Below are 20,593 nucleotides of genomic sequence, written 5' to 3' on the forward strand. Positions count from 1 at the left end.
CAACTAGCCAGCGAACACAATAAACGATTCAATCGATCGATTAAATCAAGGTGACATAGACAGGTAGGCACAGATAGGTAGGCACAGATAGGTAGGCATAGATGGGCAGGTATAGACAGATAGATAGACAGACAGACAGACAGGTAGGTAGGTAGGTAGGTAGGTAGGCAAGTAGGCAGGCAGGTAGGTAGGCAGGTAGGCAGGTAGGCAGGTAGGTAGGTAGGTAGATAATTTAGAGCCTCTGTAAGAGGCTTCCCCCTTAACACCTAAAGTAGATAGCTCTACATTTTATATAGTTATAATATAAATATATTTAAAAGTATATTATAGAAATCTATGGAAATATATAATAATTTGGTTATTATATAATATAATTATAATTTATATAGTTACAATTTGTACAGTTTATACAATTCGTACAGTTTTTACAATTTGTACAGTTTTTACAATTTATACAGTTTTTACAATTCGTACAGTTTTTACAATTCGTACAGTTTTTATAATTCGTACAGTTTTTATAATTCGTACAGTTTGCGCGCTATTTATTTATAAGGTAGCGTTTTGCCGCAATTTGCTATTAGGTGCTACGATTTTGTTATAAAACATACGTTTTGCGCAAATTGGTATCGACCATATACATCTACCACGATCGTACAGTTTGCGGCAATTTGCCGCAAACCGCAACAACGACCCTAAAAAAAAATTTCCTAATATATTTAAATATAGTTTTAAAGTAGTTTAGAAAGTTTTTCCTTAAAAGTTATTTTAGTAAAAGCTATTACTATTACTTTTTACTATAGTATAAAACTTTATATAAAGTTTATATTAGTAAGTATATTATATAATATAGATACTACTTATAAAGTTATTATAATAGGGTACCTTAGCTTATTAGTACTATAGTTATAAAGGTCACTTATATACTTTTTATAGTATAGTTAGTATAGTAGTACTAGATAAACCTCCTATAAGGCTTATTATCCATAACTTTTACTATATTATTAGTAGTATAGTATTAAGAATTATCCTTTTACTGCCTTTATAAAACTCTTTTATATAGCCTAGGCACTATAACAGGCCATTTACTAAGTTTAACTTACTAGGTTTATATTTAATCTTATAATTAAACTTAGTAAAAAGCCGCTATAGTAGTAAAATACGTCTACTACTTACCTAATAAAGAAACAACCACTCCTAATTAAATCTACGGCATATTATACCCTAGAACTAATATATATAGCATAGCCGGAAAGCTTACGCGATATAGGAGGGTTAATATAGACTTAAAGGTAGGATACTATATAGAAAATTATAACACTATAATAAACCTAATAGGGGGCGATATAACTATAATAACCAAAGAATAACGACTAAAAATAGCAAGAACTTATAAATATCCTAAAAGATATTAAAGAAGATTTAGGAAAGAGAGAAGATAAATACCTATGCGTAGGGGTAGCGCGTACGGCTTAATAGTAGGATAAATTGTTTAAGAGCTATAGATAAGGCATAATAGAAACTAGAACGCCGTAGAGGATAGGCTTAGGCGTATTAAAGATGCTATAAAATTATAGGGAATACTAATAACGTACCTAATAAAGCCCTTATAGGCTAATATTGCCATTAATACCTAATTAGTGCCCCTCTAGCGCCTACCTAATATAGCATCCATAAGGTCTACAGTTAGAGTCTAAATATTAAAGTTAGTAGGAGTAGAGCTAGAATAGATCCTTATATTAATTAGAGTATATATACTAAAGGCAGTAGTAGTAAAGGTCCTATATAGTAGTAATGTAGAGGTTATACTCCCTAACTAATAGGTAAAGGACTAGGCTATTACCTAAGGAGATACCCCTAAGTATAAGATCCTCTGCTAAAACTACCTAGTTAAAGTAATTAGGGTACCCTTTAATATATAAGTAGAAAGCGGGTAAGGCGCTATAAACTTATAACCTATTTAAAAGATTATAGAGGTTACTAAAAAACTAGTCTTAGGAATTATAATATTTAGGATTATATAGCTTTATAGAGTATATATAATATATATAGGGGCATTACTAGGGTTCTAAAGGGTTAAAATACGCAGTACCTTAATAATTAACCTACTAACTTAGGAGATATAGGCGGTAGTAGCCTATAAAGGAATAGTTATAAATAGCCTATAGTATAAAGTCTGGCTATACTACTACGTAGTCTAGGTCCGCTAACACTTTAAATACTAGTATTAAGGCTATATCTAGAGCGTATATAGGAGATAGGAAGGGTATAGGCGATGCGCTAATATATATAAGACAAATAACTACCTTAAGGATAAGGGAGCTAAATATATAAACTACGGTAAAGAATATAAAGTATAGTAGAAGACGGTATGTAAAACCATTTAGGTATACTTAAAGTCTCCTAAAATAAAATAAGCCTAATTATACTAGGTTATAACTCCGCTATAGGAAAATATATATAAGGAGAAAGAGCTAAGCAGAATAAGTAATAGTGGTTAGATAGTTATATAAAGAAAGAGATTTAGGGTACTAACCCTAATAGGGGCACCCTCTACCTAGCTAGTAGTAAAGGGGAGCGTAGAACGCCCACGAGGTAGTACTAATACCGCTAAAGGCCCACCCTAGTAAAGAATTCTAATCGCAATAATCCTTAATAAGACGCCTTAAAGGCGAATAGAGGATACCTATAAGTTACTAAACTAACTAATACTATAAAAGCGATTAATAATAGTATCATATAACTACGGACACTTAAACTATAAAGTAATACGTTTTTTATTTACTAGCCTAAACCTAAAAGAGTATTAGAAAATAGCCCTATAGAAACCGGCATATAATAAATAACTACGCAAAATATACTAAATAAAAGGATACTACTTTTTATTTAAACTAAACCTAGCTACTTAGTTAATGCATTAATATATAGATATAGAGTTACTACACTATTAGCCCTAATATAGATAAACTATAAGTAGCTACTAATAGGAGCTAAATTAGTATAATTAACGTTTATAAACTAAGGGATAATAAACACTAAATTGCTATATAGGGACTGTTTTAATATACTATTAATATAGTAAAAGGCAAGGTAATAGTCCTAGGGAATTTTAACGCATACTATATAGCGTAGTAAGGATAGTAGGCTATAGCTAAAGTATAGGTGACTTACTTACTAAATAGGCTTAAAACGTGGTGCCTTACTTTAACTACTTTAATAGGCAAGCCTACCTAGAAAAGAGGAACCTAAGAAAGTCTAATCGACCTTATATTTATATAAGAAATACTTATAAACTAACTATTGCTTTACGGACTAGAAGGCATATAGGTAATTATCTTAGACTATATACCTATATAGATAATACTTAATATCGCTGCACTAGCGTAACAAACTCGCTAGAGATACGCTACTAAGAAATTTAACTTAAAAAAGTATGCTTAGGAAGTTATTAATAGGCTAGTAGCTATACTCTAGGTATTACTAGAGGATATTTAAAGGATTATAAGTAACTGCTTAGAAAAATACTACTTAAAGGCCTAGCTTAGAAAATTCGCCTACTATAAATAGTCGCTAGAGATAGCCTAGCTACTTATAGGTATAAAAAGGGCAAGGCGGTAGTATAGTGTAATAAATAAGGCCTACTACTAATAGAGCTATAAGGCCCTAAAGGATAGGCCTAAGAAGATAATATAAAAGGAGGGTAGAAATAGCTAGCGCTAATTTCTAGAAGAAATTACCTTAAATCCTACTAAACTATATAATAAAGGACTTTAGCGTATATTAAAGTAAAATAATTAAGCTGCTAGAGAGACGCTAGGTAACTTTTACCTACTTATACTTTACTAGATAGAATAGGACTAGTATATAAATAATAACGAGGAAAAAAATTAAAATATTAGTAAAGAGGGTTTTTCTAGGCGCGGGCTAAGCAGACCTAAAGAATATTAGTAGCTAATTCTACCCCTTACCTATTAAAATAAGTTATATAATATTAGTAAAAGAAATAAAAGACGCTATATTAAAGCTCCCTACTAGTAAAGCGTTAATGCTAGATAAGACCCTAAATAAGGCAATTAAAGCCGTAGTAGAAGCGGTAGTAATACTACTCGCTATTGCCGTAACTACCTACCTTTAGAGAGGCGAATTACTTAAATACTTTAACTATAGTCGTCTTATAAAAAGTATTTAAAAAAACACTACTCTATTTTAGAAAGCTACTAACCCTAAAAAGGCTTTTAGAAAAGATAGTTATAGAATATATATAAGAATCAGCAGAAGTATAAAAGCTACTACTGTAGATATAAATAGACGTAAGAAAGAAAAAATCAACCCTTTTAGCCCTCTCCCTAATTACCTCTAGTATTTAAGTAGTATAGTAAACTTACCTAGGATCTATTATATCTATATTAAGCTTAGACCTAAGCGGAATATTTAATAATATATTATATAGGAGACTTTTATAGATTCTAAGAAATAAGGGCCTGCTAAACTAGAAAATTAAGTTTATTTAAGCCTTTCTAATAAGGCGTACTATAAAAATTATAATTAAGGGCTATAAAAGCGAATTAATACTAATACCTATAGGTATTGTCAGACCTTGCGCTACCCATACGGCGGTATAGGCTGTAGAGCTTATAAGGCATTCTAACCGGCAGCCTGTCCAGTTGCGAGACACTACTGCTACCTTTTTAGTGGTTTGTATGGTTAAGTGGGTTAGGCTTAGGCATAATAGGTATTCTATAGGGATTACCCCTAATTCTAATTCTAATTCTTTTCTTTATATCTAAACTACTAAAGATATATAATAATAGCTAGGATATAATAGCCCTAGAATTTATAAATAATATAAATCTAATTATATAAGAAAATATAGTAGTAGAAAACTATACTAGGCTAAACTAGGTGTATAATAGGTATATTATATAGGTAAAATAATATAGCGCTAAATTCGTACTAAATAAATACTAGCTTATTTACTTTATAAGGGAAAACAAGATAAGTAGTGACCTAGCTTTAATAGTAAATATTTAGAACTGCGAAGTAAAACTAGAAACCACCCTTAAGGTCTTAGGGATTTAGGTAGACTTTAGGTTAAATTAGAATAAGTATATTAATAATTCTTCTTTAATTAATGTCTGATACGGATGCTATCTAGCCCTACGCAGACTACTCCGTATATAAGGGAAAAGTAATATTAATGGGAAAAAACCCTTGCTGCTAGGGGGAGGAAAAACCCTATAAGCCACCTTAGTAGGATAAAAAACCCCGATTTGCCATGTCCGTCTATAGCGGCGGCCCTGTGGGCCTACGGCTATATCCTATCCTCCTTAGATGTTCGAACTCCTTAGGAACTACTGCTTCCTTCTCTAGCTTATCTAAGCTAGGGTTTACTACGTCCCAGCTAGGCCTTGCCAATTAATTACTATATTGTTGTTGTTTCCCATATCTTAGCCATCCCCTATACGCTATCTCTTATTTAACCATTACTATATACATTATGCCTTCCCCCCCCTAGGGCCTATTAAAGGCGTAAGGGGGATTTATCCGTTCTACTATCCTAACACTAAAAGCCAAAAGCGGGATGTGTGTACCTGGGTATCTTTTATACCTAGGCCCTAGTCACTAGGCCCTCTCTAGGGGCACTACTCCGTTAAGAGGAGACAAGGAAAACCATACGGGGTTATATCTGGCTGTCGCTTTAGTAGTATTACGGCAGTACGGCGAGTGACCGCATGNTCCGCGGGCGATCGCCCTAGGGGTTAGGAGGGGCCGTATATTTGCTTATTCGTTTACTTATTTGCGTTTACTTGTTTATTAATATAAGAGGTCGTCGATGCTTTCTATTAGGGGTCAGGGGATGCTATCGAATACTGTATATCCATGTTGGATCATACAGGTGCCCTAGATAGGAGAATAGTAGTAGTCGTTGTATTATAGAGGGCCAACAGTAGTGGTTTTCAAGATCTCACCATCTAAAAACTTTTTACTACCGCCCTTAACGCCCATAACTACCACCAGGTCCTGTCCGCACGCTGTGCGACGTCTCTGCGTTGGCTCTAGATCTGAACTTCAAAGACTAGGTTCGTAGCCGTCACCACGTACAGGTGCAGAGTCCGTTTTTGACGGCTACAAGTATATTATATAGGCAACTTATAGAGGAGTAGTAGTATTTTCAGTAGTATTATAAATTACTACCTTAATATAGAGACCCTATTTTTAATATATACGCCTACTATATATAGTAGTAGTAAGGCTAATGGTGCTATACGGCTCCTAGATCTAGGGCCTAGAACTAGGCGGTAAAGTACTAGTAAAAAGCTTTTTAGCGCTACTAGCTAAGCTATAAAACTAGTACCTATATAGAACTATAGGGACCTATAGGAGAATACTACGCGCTGTACTAAAACGCGAAGTAGTAGTTCTACTACTAGACTTATATATTAACTTAACTATTATATAGAGAGCAGTTATAGTATAAGGCTACCTAGTAGAAGAAAATATATAATATATACTAAAATATATATAAGGAACGAGATATATATTAAAAGCGATAGCCCCTTAAAGGGGCGATACGCCTAAATATACTAGCTAGGAAGCCCTCTACCTATAAGTAGTAGAGAGAGAAAAGGAAATATAGGAACTATTAGCTTACTAGGCGGAGACCTAGCGCTATAACAGTAATAGAGGATAGGAGGTTACTAATATAGATAGAGATTTACTATACTAATTATAAGATAGGCAGATCTTAAATAGAAGTAATAATAGAAGGAGATAGTAAAAATATAAGACGTAGCTATAAAGAACACCCTATAGTTAATACTAACAAAGGTAAAATCTATAGCCGGCTTTCTACTATAAATAGAGGTTTTAGGCCTAAATATATAGCTAGTAAGCATCTATATTCTAAATACCTCACCTTAATATATATGCGGGTGGCCTATTTAGTTAGTACGCTATATACTACTATTCTATAGCTACCGCTTAGTAAGGGACTAGTTACTTACTAGTATAGGCATAAACAATATTACCTAAATACTCTCTATAAGTAGAGGCTTATAGGTAGTAGTAAAATAGCTTATATACTAAGGAATTCTTTAATAGTTCTAAATAGTATACAAGATCTAAAAGGAGGATACTAAAGGATACGCCCTATTTTAGCCCCTTAAGGACTAAATACCCCCGCCTAGTTATAGGTGGCTTATTAGCAAATCGCTAGACCCTTTTACTATCTCCCCTTAGATCTTCTAATATACTTAAAAAGTATAGTACGTAAGGCAGACTAAAGGATATAAAGATATACTAGCTAGGCGAAGGCAAAACGCGTAAAACTAGCTAAAAGGAAATACTTAGGTTTTTCCCCTTATAGGGCTTTTTCCTATATAGAAAGATAGAAGCCTATATAGACCTAAAAATGGACTAAATCGGGTAATAAATAGAATTAATAATAATAGTATACTATATACTAACTAAATAGGCTATCTATAAGTATATTAAGGTATAGTATTTAGAATATAGATACTTACTAGCTATATATTTAGGCTTAAAATCTCTATCCATAGTAGGAAGAAGGCTATAGATTTTACCTTTATTAGCCCTTTATATACAGGGAGTATTAGTATTAACTATAGAGTATTCTATATAGCTATGTCTTATATTTTTACTACCTCCTTCTATTATCGCTTCTATTTAAGGTCTACCTATCTTGCAATAAGTATTAGTAGTAGATCTCTATCTATACTAATAGCCTCTTATCCTCTATTACTATAGTAGTACTCTACTAGTACGGCAATAGGTCTCCGCCTAGTAAGCTAGTAATTTCTATATTTTTTCTCTTTCTCTATTACCTATAGGTAGAGGGCTTTCTAGCTAGTATACTTAGGCGTATTACCTTTTTAAGGGGCCCTCACTCCTTATATATATCTTATTCCTTATATACATTTTAGTATTTAGTATATATTTTCTTTTACTAGGTAGCCTTATACTATAACTATTCTCTATATAGTAGTTATATTAACATATAAGTCTACTAGTAAAACTACTACTTTATATTCTAGTATAGCGCGTAGTATTCTCCTATAGGCCCCTATAGTTCTATATAGGTACTAGTTTTATAGNTTANCTANTAGCGCTAGGGAGCTTTTTATTAATACNTTACTACCTAGNCCNAGGCCCNAGATCTAGGAGCCGTATAGTATTATTAGCCTTACTATAAATAAATAAATAAATTAACATCTACATAATTTCATATAATTATTTCTATAAATTCTATAATTAATTACTAGTATAAAAATATATATCTATACGCCTATATATTTATATAAAGTTCTATATAAGGCTCTGCTTAAAGCTCTGCATAAGGCTTTGCTCGAAGCTCTGCACAAGGCTCTGCTCGAAGCTCTGCACGAAGCTCTGCGCGAAGCTCTGCACAAGGCTCTGCTCGAAGCTCTGCACGAAGCTCTGCACGAAGCTCTGCACGACGCTCTGCACGAAGCTCTACCAAAGCTCTACGTAAAGCTTACCCCCTTCTGCAAGGCAAATCTATACCTACTAGCAGTCCTTAAGTATTATTTAAAGCTGGCTTATTAATTTAGATACTCTAGCTGCGGTAAGAAGAGGGCGGCGGTAGTTGTAGGAGGGGTGCAGTCGCTACGACTTAGGGGCGTCGGGCGCGATAATAAGACAACGAATTGGAATCGGGCAAATCGGGCAACGTAGTCTTCTTCGCCAGGTTTAATTTAGTAATTCTAGCCATTAGGAATAGCTTGGGGGGCTATAGAAGTTAAGATAATTTGGCTTAAAGTAGGTGTATATAGGCCTAAATACCCCACGCGGGACTAACAAAAATCCAAACACTGTGTACCAGACCTTCTAAGGAAGGTCTTGCCAAAAGCGGCTAGCGGCTTGGCAAGATAAGCCTTGGCAAGAAGGTCTGGGAACGAGACAATTGATTCTATGGTCTGAGCTTGCTGAGGTAAGAGATAACCTTAGAACACATTGCCGGGAATTCCACGTCTCCATTTTGAAGTACTTTCCATCAAACGTCAATTCAGGACTTATTGAAACAATTTCGTCTCTCGTCATCTTTGATTTCTTGCGCCCTTTTGTCCACTACTATAATTGACACGCCTTCCTCTGTAATTCCAGGGCATTTCTCACAGCTATCTCTCGGCCTTCGTATCAGAGAACCGAAGAATCAGCAGAAGAGATTATTTCTTTCAATCCACTCATACATATTTTTTCTTACAGTAGCCGTGCTGCTATAGCTTTACAGTGCTTTTCTGTATATTTGATCCCAATCACATGATCCTTGGCCTCGAGAGGATTGGAGGTAGATTGAGGCAATTGTGTTGCTGAATTTCCGTTTTGAGCCAGTAGTTCCGCCTTTCCAGTACTTTGTTGGTCAGCCTCCACCACTCTTGCCTCAAGAAATAGCGACTGCCAAACTCCATCATGAAGGCCTGGAACTCTTCCGTTTCTATCTTCTCGCTGCTCAGCAACTTCATTTCTCCAAATTCTCCAGATCAACTTCCACAGCAGGTCCGATACGGCGAGATGCAGGGCGCTACATACAGTCTCCCACCTCTCCCATATGCTTACAATGTTAGTATCTCTACGTGGTTTGCCTCAGTGGTGCTCCGCCCGGCGGTTCCGTCTCGCTTCTTTCTTATCGACTGACCAGTGACACAGGCCTTGGAACCGCACATCTCGGCCCAAATCATGGAGCTGCATCATAACAAGCACCACCAAACCTACATCACGAATCTAAATGCAGCCTTGAAATCTCGGCGGGAGGCCATCCAGACCTCCGACATCCCGACTCAAGTCTCACTGCAGCCTGGAATCAAGTTCAATGCCGGCGGCCACATCAACCACTCGTTATTCTGGCAGAATCTGTGCTCCGCTGATTCGTCTGATGCTAAATCATCTGCGGCTCCGAAGTTGGTGGAGAAGATCGGGGCAACGTGGGGTGATGAGGCGAAGTTCCGCGAGGCATTCAAGACGGCATTGTTAGGAATTCAGGGAAGTGGATGGGGATGGCTAGTTAAAATTGAAGGTGGCAAAGAGGACAGGCTTGTGATCATGACGACGAAGGATCAGGATCCGGTTGTCGGCAAGGGAGAGGTTCCTATCCTTGGGATTGATATGTGGGAGCACGCGTACTATCTCCAGGTAAGGGTAGTAAAATGCTTCGTTGGGAGTTGTTTTTAGTGCATGCTTGCTTTGTCTATTGCTAACATCCTGCTCCAGTATCTCAACGGTAAAGCAGCTTATGTGGAGAATATCTGGAACGTGATCAACTGGAAGACAGCGGAGGAGCGCTACCTTGGCGGCCGTGCGGATGCCTTTAAGGTGTTGAAAGCTTCCACGTAGAAGTTCCCGTTGATCTCAAAATGTTTTCGTGACGCTAGGAACCTGTGCGCCGTGGGTCGGACTGTCTACATTCTATTCCCAAAACATGGAAACTTCATTGCTTGACAACCGTTTGATAAATAATATTTTGCGTGCTTCATGTGACAGCACCGTGCAGTTTTCATCCGATACCCTAAGGGATAAACTGTATGGGGTTTATATCAGTTGTCTTACCTGTTAGCTCTTTAAAGGGTAGGAGCACCTTGATGGCTCACGAGTAGAATGCTTGGCAAAAAAGGTAATCTCTCAAATCTGCTCATCCTTCTCAATACGCCGCATATACTCTGCTCAGCCTCAATGTTAGTTTCCGAATTGATCGCTACAAGGAAGGATACATAACTTCAACCTTCACGCATCTACAATCGTTCCAGCGCATCATAACCCTTACAAACCAGCACTTGGCCTCAAATGTGCAACGGAGAGTCAGGCCGCCTTAGCCAAGGTGGCACGATTGCCATCCTACGTCCTCCACACAGCGAATATGGGCACATGGCCTGCGATGGTTCTGGCATCCACTGGCATCTACTCTTCCAGAACAATATCCAAGCAGAACGGCGGACGTTGGCAGAGTTTCGGGGTGTAGAAGAGAGGCACCTGGACGTGGTGAGAAAGTGTTGGGTTATGATCCAGTAAGCCCCCAGTACAGTTCTACAGCCTCTGCTTGCGTTCTTGGAGTCTTCGGGCTGTAGTTGAACGTGCAATGGCGTGGCTAGTGTTCATACCGCTTCTGTTAACATTTTACGCATCGTAGCTACGACGGCGATATCACGGGCTGCACAATGCCACCAGCGGGTTACAAGCCGTTCTATTCCTTCCCTATCAACGCGCCATTTTTGGAGGACACGGGAGGTGGTGTGGTAATAGAGCTGCAGCGACCGCTGGAGCTAGGAGTTGGAGAAAGCGGGGTTGTTGGACGCAGGGTTTCTATCGTGACAGGGCCAGGAGTAGGCGCAAAGAGAGTTGCGGAAGGGATTATTGGATGGAATTGATCTATGTTTGTATGGCGCTGGAGATGGTTCGAGGAGGATAATGTGGTTGCAGTACCAGGGGCGAAGGGGTTTCTTGAGGTACTTGCGAGTAATACGTGTTAGTTAATGTAGGAATTCGCTCACTTCGAGTCAATAGGGTGCTTTGAGAGCCGGGCAATTGCTACCGCGGATATACCGCCTTTGGAGTGATAATGGTGAGTGGTAGAAGTGGCTTAAAGTAGGCGTTCGCTTCACAATGTTATTCCACAAGTCCCTTACCTAGCTGATGAAGCAAGCCCTTCCAAATAAAAGCTAACCTGCATAAGCATGTAAGTATGTTTAATTATAAGAAGAACATAGTTGCCTTCCTCAGACGTTCAGAGGCTAATAAAATGGCCTTTAAGTAATTAAATGCTTCTAAAGCTACCAAGGCGTAATGAACATGACACTCACCATTTTCGTTATTTCTCTATTTTCTTTCCCAAGGTTGGGTATTACCGTACACTTCCTTCATCTTTTTTCTCAAAATACTCCCTTTTATATTATGTAGTTTTAGTTGGCCATATCTTCAATCACTTTCTACATTCTTAAAAACCTACTCTCCTCGATCCATTAATGTTTCGATTTCTCCCACAGCGCTTTGTAGCATAGTTTGTCAACTGCTCCCATGAAACAGGTTTTATTAGGATGCAATTTATTTTAGAGTACACATCCAAAGGTATAAAATCTCTCCAAACTCTACTCGTCCGGACTTCTACAAGCCTAGACCTCTCGGTGGTCTCAGCGTCCTCAAATACGTCGAAGAAGCATTCGGATTACAGTGATGTTTACGACCAGCTTCCACCCCCCTAGGCGAGCTCAGATTTTTTTTACGCCATTTAATTTCGCTTGATTGCCACCAACTGTACATAGTAATCGTAGCGAAGCCGTATGCTTGGCTGTAAGAACCCCCTAATCCTGGCAAACTTGAAGCTATTCGTAATCAGCTTCCCTCCATAGTATTATGATCTTTATCAAATATTGTGAGATTTCTACCCGTACTATATTCGTAATATAGCTCCGCGAATGGGCCTATATTAGCACGCCCTAATTAAGGATCTTCTTTAACTTAGAGCAGCTTAAGCAGAGTGTGCCTTAGCTGCTAGTTGTATACCCTAATTAATCACCGCAATTAAGAGGAACTTGCGTATATTTAGATCAACTCAGGCGCCTTTAAACAGTAAGGGGGGGCAGTTTTTACTAAGCAATCAGATGCTCGTGGTAATATTAATACGGCTAGATAAGAAGCCAACTCTCTTTGGCGATAAGATGTAGTAGTTAATCTACGACACGTTTAATCTCGTAGTTAGCCGCTATATAATATTTTAAGAGCTCTACTTAGCTGGCTAGATAAGGAAGCAGGTAAGCTAATTAGATCCTCTATAGATAGAGCTTAAAGAGTAGCTTACACAAAGAAGTGTTCCCAGGTAGCCCTTAAATAAAGCGCTTACGATCGCGACATATATTTCGCCATTATATTATAGTATACCGCTAATTAGCTTGTATTCGTAAATAAGTTAGGTGTAAATTTAAAGATAGGTATACGGAAGACTGGTTAGGCTCCCTTTAGTATTACACTGGTTTTATATACGTTATATAATTAGGCTAAGAGGAGGCTTAATATATTACCTACGTATACAATTAACGGCGTGCTCGTAGCTTTAGTATATAAAGGCTTAATAAATAGCGAAGGCTTTAAGTTCTGGGTGGCAAATACTCTTCTACCACGGTATAATCGCTTTCCTACTAAGCGATCTATAGTAGTTATAGATAACGCCAGCTTCCATTATTTAGAAAGGATAAAGTCTTTCTTTAACGCCTTTGGCGTTAAGCTAGTATATTTACCTCCCTACTTACCCAACTTAAATCTAATTAAGGAGTTTTTCGGTAAGCTAAAAGCCTTTATCTAGTAGGTATAGTTCGATTGGCTAGAGCATCTAAAAACCTTTAGTAATAGCTTTAAATCGTTCCTTCTTTAGTATATAGATAAAGTAGGTAGCAAAGCTAAGAGCGCAAGAAGACATTTCCGCCATAGCGGGTATAATTAAGAAATTAATATAAGAGTCAAGATTAAGGTTTAAGATTAAGCCTTAGTAGTGTTCTTAATATACGCGATATTTTGTAAATATATATAGAGGAAGCGCAGGCTTTGTTCTCTTACCTAGAGTATACAATTTATATAAGAATTACTATTAAAATCTATCCTATAACTCTATAGTTAAAGCCTATAGAGCCTTACACTTAATATCTACTAACTAAAGTTCTCTATGTCTTTAAACCTTCCCTTAAGCTAAGCATGGCGCTTATTTACCTACTTCTTTAAATCCTTCTATAGGCGTCTTACGACACCTGATTTAATACCGGCTATAATAAGTTCCTTAACAGGATCTACTTTATTAGATTTGTTATATAAAAGCTCTAAATCCTACCTTAAATCGCGTATAACTTTATATGCAGCTTTAATATTAGCCTCCTAATTAAGATCACTAGCTACACTCTTCTTTTAATACTTAAAAAACTCCTCCAAACCCTTTACGCGGTTAACACCCTATAGGTAGTATATTAGCAATATAGGTAAGAATAATAAGGGCTGTCAACTTACTAGTATAGGAGTAGTTTACTAACCCGATATTAAGCCTACAGAGCTAACGTAGAAGTAATTAACTACGCCTAGAGTATTAACTATAGAGCTCTTACCTAAGGCAGATTAGCGTACTCTTTTACTACTTCTTACTTCTGTTACCGCTCGCTTAGCAAGCCAAATGGCGAGTCTATAAGGTGGATTCTTAATATCTGCAATGCCTCGCTTAATACCAGTTACCTACTCCCGTAAGTCCTTATTTATTAATTTAATATCTACCTAATTAAGTACATAACACTAACTGGCGTTTAGGTAGTTCTTTTTATAACGCCAATATCTTATAAGATTAATCCACAAGCTTATTAAATTTATATTACTAGGCGTTATACTAAGCTCAGAGCTCTGCGAAAGCGTTAGAAGTTCACTATAGAGTTAATTAATTATTAACGGGTGAGAACTACCTTTAGAATAAAAGGTGGCTGGTTAATTTCCATCTAGAATATATACAATTAAGAGGTTAACAGTAAGAGCCTTAATTACGCCACGTTTATTAGTATAGAGAGCCCACGTAATAAGTTGCGTATTAACCTTTTACTACTAATCTACAACTTTAGAATCTATATTAAACTTAATATTTAAAACGCCTATCTACTAGGTATTTAGCTTTGCCTTAATTAGTTAAATCTTAATATAAATACCTTGCTCTTAACGACGTAGCTCTCTTATATATATAGGGTGAACTTAAAGTCGCTAAAGATTATAGAATTAAAGGCTTGCACTAATAAGAGTTTTAGTAAACGCTAGCTCCTTTAAATATTAAATTACTACGTTACAATTATAAGTAATAAAAACACCGCCACTAGCTCTTCCTATATTATTAATCTTACTCTCTTTACACAGGTAAGGTAGCGGAGTTATTAACCCAAGGTATGAGTGGTCTATTACTTTCAGGTGTATAGGTGTCCAAATTTTCAAACCCTCGCCAAGCCAGCCTTTGATTGGTTAAAAAAAACTTGCGCGCGGTAAGTTATGGCAGAATCCACGTGACGAACTTTAAAACCTTAAGTTCTACTAAAGCTCTGCAAAAGCTCTACCAAAAGCTCTACCAAAGGCTTTGCAGCACCTCTGCCCACCCAGTGTACTGGCTAGAGCACACAGTGCGCAGTGGGGTCTAAGAGGGTCCCCCTTAAAGCTCTGCTCAAAGCTCTGCTTAAAGCTTTACTTAAAACCCTACACGGAGCTCCAAAGCTCTACTAACACACAGCACTAATATACCAGGAAGGTTCTGCAATCGGCCGTATAACCGCCCATACGGTCAATCGCCGTATAATCATCTCTACGAACGGCTCCACGAACGGCTCCACAAACGACTCCACGAACGGCTTTACGAACGGCTCTACAAACGTCTACACGATCGCCCGTACGAACGTCCATACAACTGCCCATGTGATCGTCTCTACAAACGTTTCTACAATTGATCACCCGTACGAGCGTTTGCACCCTACACGCCTATACGTGGCTCTATAGAAGCTCTACATAAAGCTCTACACAAAGCTCTGTAAAAGCTCTACTAAAGTCTCTACCAAAGCCTCTGTAAGAGCTCTGCCCACGCAGTAAATAGAGCACGTAGTGCGCAGGGGGGTCTAAGGGGGTCTCCCCCTTAAAGCTCTACTCAAAGCTCTGCTCGAAGCTTTGCTCAAAGCCCTATACAGAGCTCTAAAGCTCTACTAACTCGCAGCACTAATATATTAGGAAGGTTCTGCAATCGGCCGTATAACCGCCAATACGACCAATCGCCGTACAATCGTCTCTACGAACGGCTCTACGAACGGCTCTATAAACGTCTACACAATCGCCCGTACAAACGCCCGTACAAACGCCCATACGAACGATCAATTAAACGTCTATACAATTGCCTATACGATCGTCTCTATAAACGTCTCTACAATTCATCGCCCGTACAAACGTCTACACGCCTACATATAGCTCTATAGAAGATCTATACGAAGCTTTACATAAAGCTCTACACGAAGCTCTGCAAAAGCTCTACCAAACGCTTAGCACGCAGTGCGCAGGGGGGGTCCAAGGGGGTCTCCCCCTTGAGCTTAAAGCTCTACTCGAAGCTCTACTCGAAGCTTAATACAGAGCTCTAAAGCTCTACTAACACGCAGCACTGATATACTAGGAAGGCTCTATAATCGTCTACATAAGCGGCTCTACAAACGGCTCTACGAACGTCTACATAATCGCCTGTACGAACGCCCATACAATCAATCAATTAATTAAACGTCCATGCAATTGCCTATACAATCGTCCCTACAAACGTCTCCGCAGTTAATCGCCTATGCGAACGCCTGCATGTGGCTCTGCATAAGGCTCTGCACGAAGCTCTACCGAAGCTTTGCATAAAGCTCTACTAAAGCTCTGGACAAAGCTCTACCGAAGCTCTACACGAAGCTCCACCAAAGCTCTACACGAAGCTCCACCAAAGATCTATACGAAGCTCTGCAAAAGCTCTACCAAACGCTCTACTAAAGCCTCTGTAAGAGCTCTGCCTACGCGGTAAATAGAGCACGCAGTGCGTAAGGGGGGAGGGGGGTCCAAGGGGGTTCTCCCCCTTGAGCTTAAAACTCTACTAACATACAGCACTAATATACTAGGAAGGCTCTATAATCATCTATACAAACGGCTCTATAAACGGCTCTACGAACGTCTGCACGATCGCCCGTATAAACGCCCATATAATTAGTCAATTAATTGATTAATTACCTATATAAACACCAATACAATCAATTAACTAACTAACTAAACGCCCGTATAAACGTCTCTATAAACAACTCTACAAACATCCATATAATTGATTAGTCAATTAATTGCCTACACAAACGCCCGTACGAACGATCGATTAAACGCCCATACAATTAGATATACAATCGTCTCTATAAATGTCTCTGCAATTAATCGCCAGAACAAACGGCTGCACGTCTGCACGTCTGCACGTCTGCGCGTAGCTCTACCAAAGCTCTGCACGAGGCTCTACCAAAGCTCTACGTAAGGCTCTATTAAAGCTCTGCACAAGGCTCTGCCTAAAGCTTACCCCCTACTACAAAGCACGACGGNGGTATAGAATTTACGAAACAAATNCATACCTACTAGTATATGTTAATTAAGCTCTATACAATGGGGCTCTAAATTAAAGCTTTGGGTTAATTAATCGGCTTATTAATCATAAAGTCGGGTCAAAATTTTCGTTGGGGGGTACCAACGATCCGCATGTTATCTTCTTTATCCTTATCTACGTCTAATAGAGCAGCCCAAATAACTATAGGAGCTTAAGGAGCTTAACTAGCAATTTAAGAGGCTGTAGCTTAATATCGCGGTGGTAATATATTTAATGGTAGGTAGGTAAGATTCTGTGTTAAATACGGTAACTTATACGGCGTTAATTAAGTTAATTGGCCGAGTTAACTTTAAGAAGCCTGCTAACTCTGCAAGTAGTTACGCTACGCCCCTATATTATCCTTATCGTCCTTATCTACAGCTTTTAGATCGTTTTCCATTTCTTAAAGCTCCTTTAATGTAAAGCCCGGTTGAACGGTGTTATATTTATATCTTAGCAACTATTATAGGGTACCCCGGTGGAAGCTCCTTAAAGATATAGGGGTAGATGCAGGCGTATATAATAAGGAGGAAGGAAGGACAATCCGTCGAGTTTATTAAGAGGGAGGAGACACGCCCGTTAATTAAGCCGCTATACGTTTCGTAGAAGGATTTATATTAAAGGTAGATTAACAATTAAATAACACGATTTTGAATTGATATTGAGACTCTGGTAAGTAAGGTAAGTACTAAATAGCTTTAATTTAATTGCCCCTCGCAACCAGAAGGATCCTTACGTTTAGCTATACGGCTTCGCTATGATTACTATATACAGTTAGTGGCAATTAAGCGAAATTAAATGGCGTAAAAAAAATCTGAGCTTGCCTGGGGGGGGTGGAAGCTGGTCGTAAACATCACTGTACCCCCCGATTTTAAATTCGGCACGCGCATCCAATCTTGCTTGACTGCCACTAACTGTACATAGTAATTGTAGTGAAGCCGTATGCTTGGCTGCAAGAACCCTGCTTCTGGCGGACTTGCCTTCCTCTACAGTGTTGTTGTGAGGTTCCCACCCGTACGGTGTTGCCAAATTTCATCGACCTCTCTGCGGAGACAGCGTTATATTCGCGTTTTGGCGGCCACAACGGAGGCGTGGTTAAGGGGGAAAAGAAGCGTACATCTTCAATTTAATTCTCCTAGCCAACCAAGGCGATTCTCCAGGCAACCAAAAAGGTCCTTGCATGTAGCCACAGCCGTTCGCCACAATTACTATAGCAATCAAGCGAGATTGGATGTGCGTACCGAATTTGAAATCTCACAGCGCTCCAAGCGCTTTCAACCGGATGCGCCAAGGTGGTGTATATTCTGCAAATATCATCTCTTTCCTTCCTCTCAACTTTCTCTTGCATGCGAGTCGTGATACATCAAGGAACCATCAACAACGCTCGATTGAAGATGAATGAGGAAGGCCCCGTAGATCCCGAGGCTGCAGGTTTATTGCGCTGCAAGGACAGGGGATGTAGGGGCTAACTTGCCGGGGAAAGATCAGCCCGTCCCACGTTCCCTAGCCATTGGCGAACACTTGCATTCGAAGGAAGACATCACGAGAGGGCATCGGAGCATCACCACGTTCGTATACATTATATATTCGAGGGGGAAGGGTTACTGCATAAATAGTTCAGGGCGGTATAGGTGAACCTCTTTCCCCCCTTCTCTCCCACTCATCTCTGTTTATCTTCCCCTCATCCCCGGTTCTCGGAATCATTAATCATGCTTGTTCCATTTGTTACAATCTGCTTCGCAGTTCTGGGCCTGGTTGTCTCTATAGCTGCACATGATAATGTTTACAACTACGGCAACGGCTACCTCAACTACACTGTAGTCCCCGGTCTGTTCCTCCAGGATGACCCCTCGACAAATGTCAGCACCTTCAACTTTATGACAACGAATTTCGGTCTCATCAATCGCACCTATCCAACTGACGACACTTGCAAGGGAGGCCGTCAAGCGACCCAATGGGAGCGTTTCGCGCACTACGTTGCGTCTCTCAATCGCGAAGCACCCAAAAACGTCGAGTACAAGCTCTTTTACATGGGTCGCCATGGCGAGGGTTGGCATAACGCCGCCGAAAGTTACTACGGCACATCCCCATGGAACTGCTACTGGTCGGAAAAGGATGGGAATGGCACTGTAGTATGGGCCGACGCGCATCTAACAGCGAATGGCATCAGCCAAGCGCTTGCGGTCAATGCGTTCTGGGCGACTTTGATCGTGAATCAAAAGATTCCCACACCGGAATCGTACTACACTTCGCCTTTGACGCGGTGTCTTGCCACCGCGAATTTGACATTCGGCGGATTAAACCTGCCGCAGGAGCATCCCTTCATTCCAGAAGTCAAGGAGTATTTCCGTGAGGGAATCAGCGGACATACGTGTGACCGTCGCAGCAACAAAACATATATCCACAGCACCTTTCCTACGTATACTTTTGAGAAGGGCTTTGCCGAATTTGATCACCTGTGGGAAGCGCTGCATGGCGAGACGAATGTTGATCAGGATATCAGAAGTAAGAAGGTGCTCGATGATGTTTTTGGGAGCGATCGAAGCACTTACATCAGCATCACGAGCCATTCAGGGGAGATCGCGAGTATTTTAAGAGGTGAGTGACTTTCTTGAACAATACTTGATATCGTCGTGCATTGGTTAATAGAAAGCGGCTTGACTAACACCGAGGCAGTGCTTGGACATCAAGTATTCGGGCTGAGTACTGGCGCTGCGATACCAGTGTTGGTGAAGGCGACAACTCTGAAGGCCGCGCCACCGACGACAACGTATCAGGCTTTCACTGCGCTCTTAACGTGCGCTACAGCGCCAACAATTAAGGCTTCAACCTGCAATGACTGCTCGTGTTGCAAGTGACCGAGTCTCTAGTGGAGATCGATTTATAGCCTTCTTAATTACAACAGCATTTCTGTGTGACTGCAAGTATTTTGCCATCGTGTGATTCACCCCAAACATTTTTGACCTCACAATAAAAAGTTGGGGGCATTAACGATAGGGGCTAATATTAAGCTACCTTTAGTGGCCTGGCCTAGCTGTAGCACTCAAGCTACAAATAACGTGGACTAGTAGGTCGTGGAGTTTCCCCACAACTTCCGATTACGAGGGAAGGGAATACGTATACTTATAAGTAGCTTTAAAAATAATAAGTGGTAGAATTATCCCCCCTTATATACTAATTAAATTATTTCATAAAACCAATTATTGTCACGGAGTAAGCATAAGCGACGATAATATATAGCAAAGTAGATATTATTAAGCTATGTACATAAACTATGTGATAAGATTAAGACGTTGCGTAAGGAAAGAAGGTAGGAAAACGGGAAGAAAGGGCATATATTGTTGACTTAGTTGCTTAGTTAATACGTGCATAGGGCAGAATAGGGTTTAGGTCGTGGTCCTAGCAGAACTTAGCAGAATTTAGTAGAACTTGGCAGAA

The 20,593-nt window shown here is 39.2% G+C and overlaps 3 protein-coding genes across 3 annotated transcripts; all 3 read left to right on the plus strand.

The window, feature by feature from the left end:
* Window positions 1–9,263: 9,263 nt before the first annotated feature.
* K441DRAFT_4572 (manganese and iron superoxide dismutase) lies at window positions 9,264–10,592 on the plus strand. Its single transcript, XM_067641745.1, has 3 exons — window positions 9,264–9,597; window positions 9,685–10,167; window positions 10,246–10,592. Exons 1-3 carry the CDS (start codon window positions 9,448–9,450, stop codon window positions 10,366–10,368), a joined length of 756 nt encoding a protein of 251 aa, XP_067510312.1. The 5' UTR covers window positions 9,264–9,447; the 3' UTR covers window positions 10,369–10,592.
* A 241-nt stretch (window positions 10,593–10,833) lies between these two features.
* Window positions 10,834–11,606, plus strand: K441DRAFT_650317 (uncharacterized protein). The gene is made up of 2 exons (XM_067647014.1): window positions 10,834–11,036; window positions 11,159–11,606. Exons 1-2 carry the CDS (start codon window positions 10,897–10,899, stop codon window positions 11,394–11,396), a joined length of 378 nt encoding a protein of 125 aa, XP_067510313.1. The 5' UTR covers window positions 10,834–10,896; the 3' UTR covers window positions 11,397–11,606.
* Window positions 11,607–18,709: 7,103 nt separating this feature from the next.
* On the plus strand, window positions 18,710–20,317 carry K441DRAFT_650319 (phosphoglycerate mutase-like protein). The gene is made up of 2 exons (XM_067647015.1): window positions 18,710–19,753; window positions 19,832–20,317. The coding sequence occupies exons 1-2, from the start codon at window positions 18,865–18,867 to the stop codon at window positions 20,011–20,013; spliced, it is 1,071 nt and encodes a 356-aa protein (XP_067510314.1). The 5' UTR covers window positions 18,710–18,864; the 3' UTR covers window positions 20,014–20,317.
* Window positions 20,318–20,593: the final 276 nt, after the last annotated feature.

This window comes from Cenococcum geophilum, assembly GCF_001692895.1.
Source record: "Cenococcum geophilum 1.58 unplaced genomic scaffold K441scaffold_1, whole genome shotgun sequence".
Lineage (NCBI taxonomy): Eukaryota > Fungi > Ascomycota > Dothideomycetes > Gloniales > Gloniaceae > Cenococcum > Cenococcum geophilum.

What these genes read in the sequence shown, in the direction of transcription:
- K441DRAFT_4572 (XM_067641745.1), top strand. Translation starts at nt 9,448, where the DNA reads ATGAAGGCCTGGAACTCTTCCGTTTCTATCTTCTCGCTGCTCAGCAAC. An exon ending in CTCTCCCATATGCTTACAAT is followed by an intron (nt 9,598 to 9,684) that starts GTTAGTATCTCT and finishes CCAGTGACACAG; the next exon opens with GCCTTGGAACCGCACATCTC. An exon ending in AGCACGCGTACTATCTCCAG is followed by an intron (nt 10,168 to 10,245) that starts GTAAGGGTAGTA and finishes ATCCTGCTCCAG; the next exon opens with TATCTCAACGGTAAAGCAGC.
- K441DRAFT_650319 (XM_067647015.1), top strand. Translation starts at nt 18,865, where the DNA reads ATGCTTGTTCCATTTGTTACAATCTGCTTCGCAGTTCTGGGCCTGGTT. An exon ending in GATCGCGAGTATTTTAAGAG is followed by an intron (nt 19,754 to 19,831) that starts GTGAGTGACTTT and finishes ACACCGAGGCAG; the next exon opens with TGCTTGGACATCAAGTATTC.
- K441DRAFT_650317 (XM_067647014.1), top strand. Translation starts at nt 10,897, where the DNA reads ATGGCCTGCGATGGTTCTGGCATCCACTGGCATCTACTCTTCCAGAAC. An exon ending in AAGTGTTGGGTTATGATCCA is followed by an intron (nt 11,037 to 11,158) that starts GTAAGCCCCCAG and finishes TACGCATCGTAG; the next exon opens with CTACGACGGCGATATCACGG.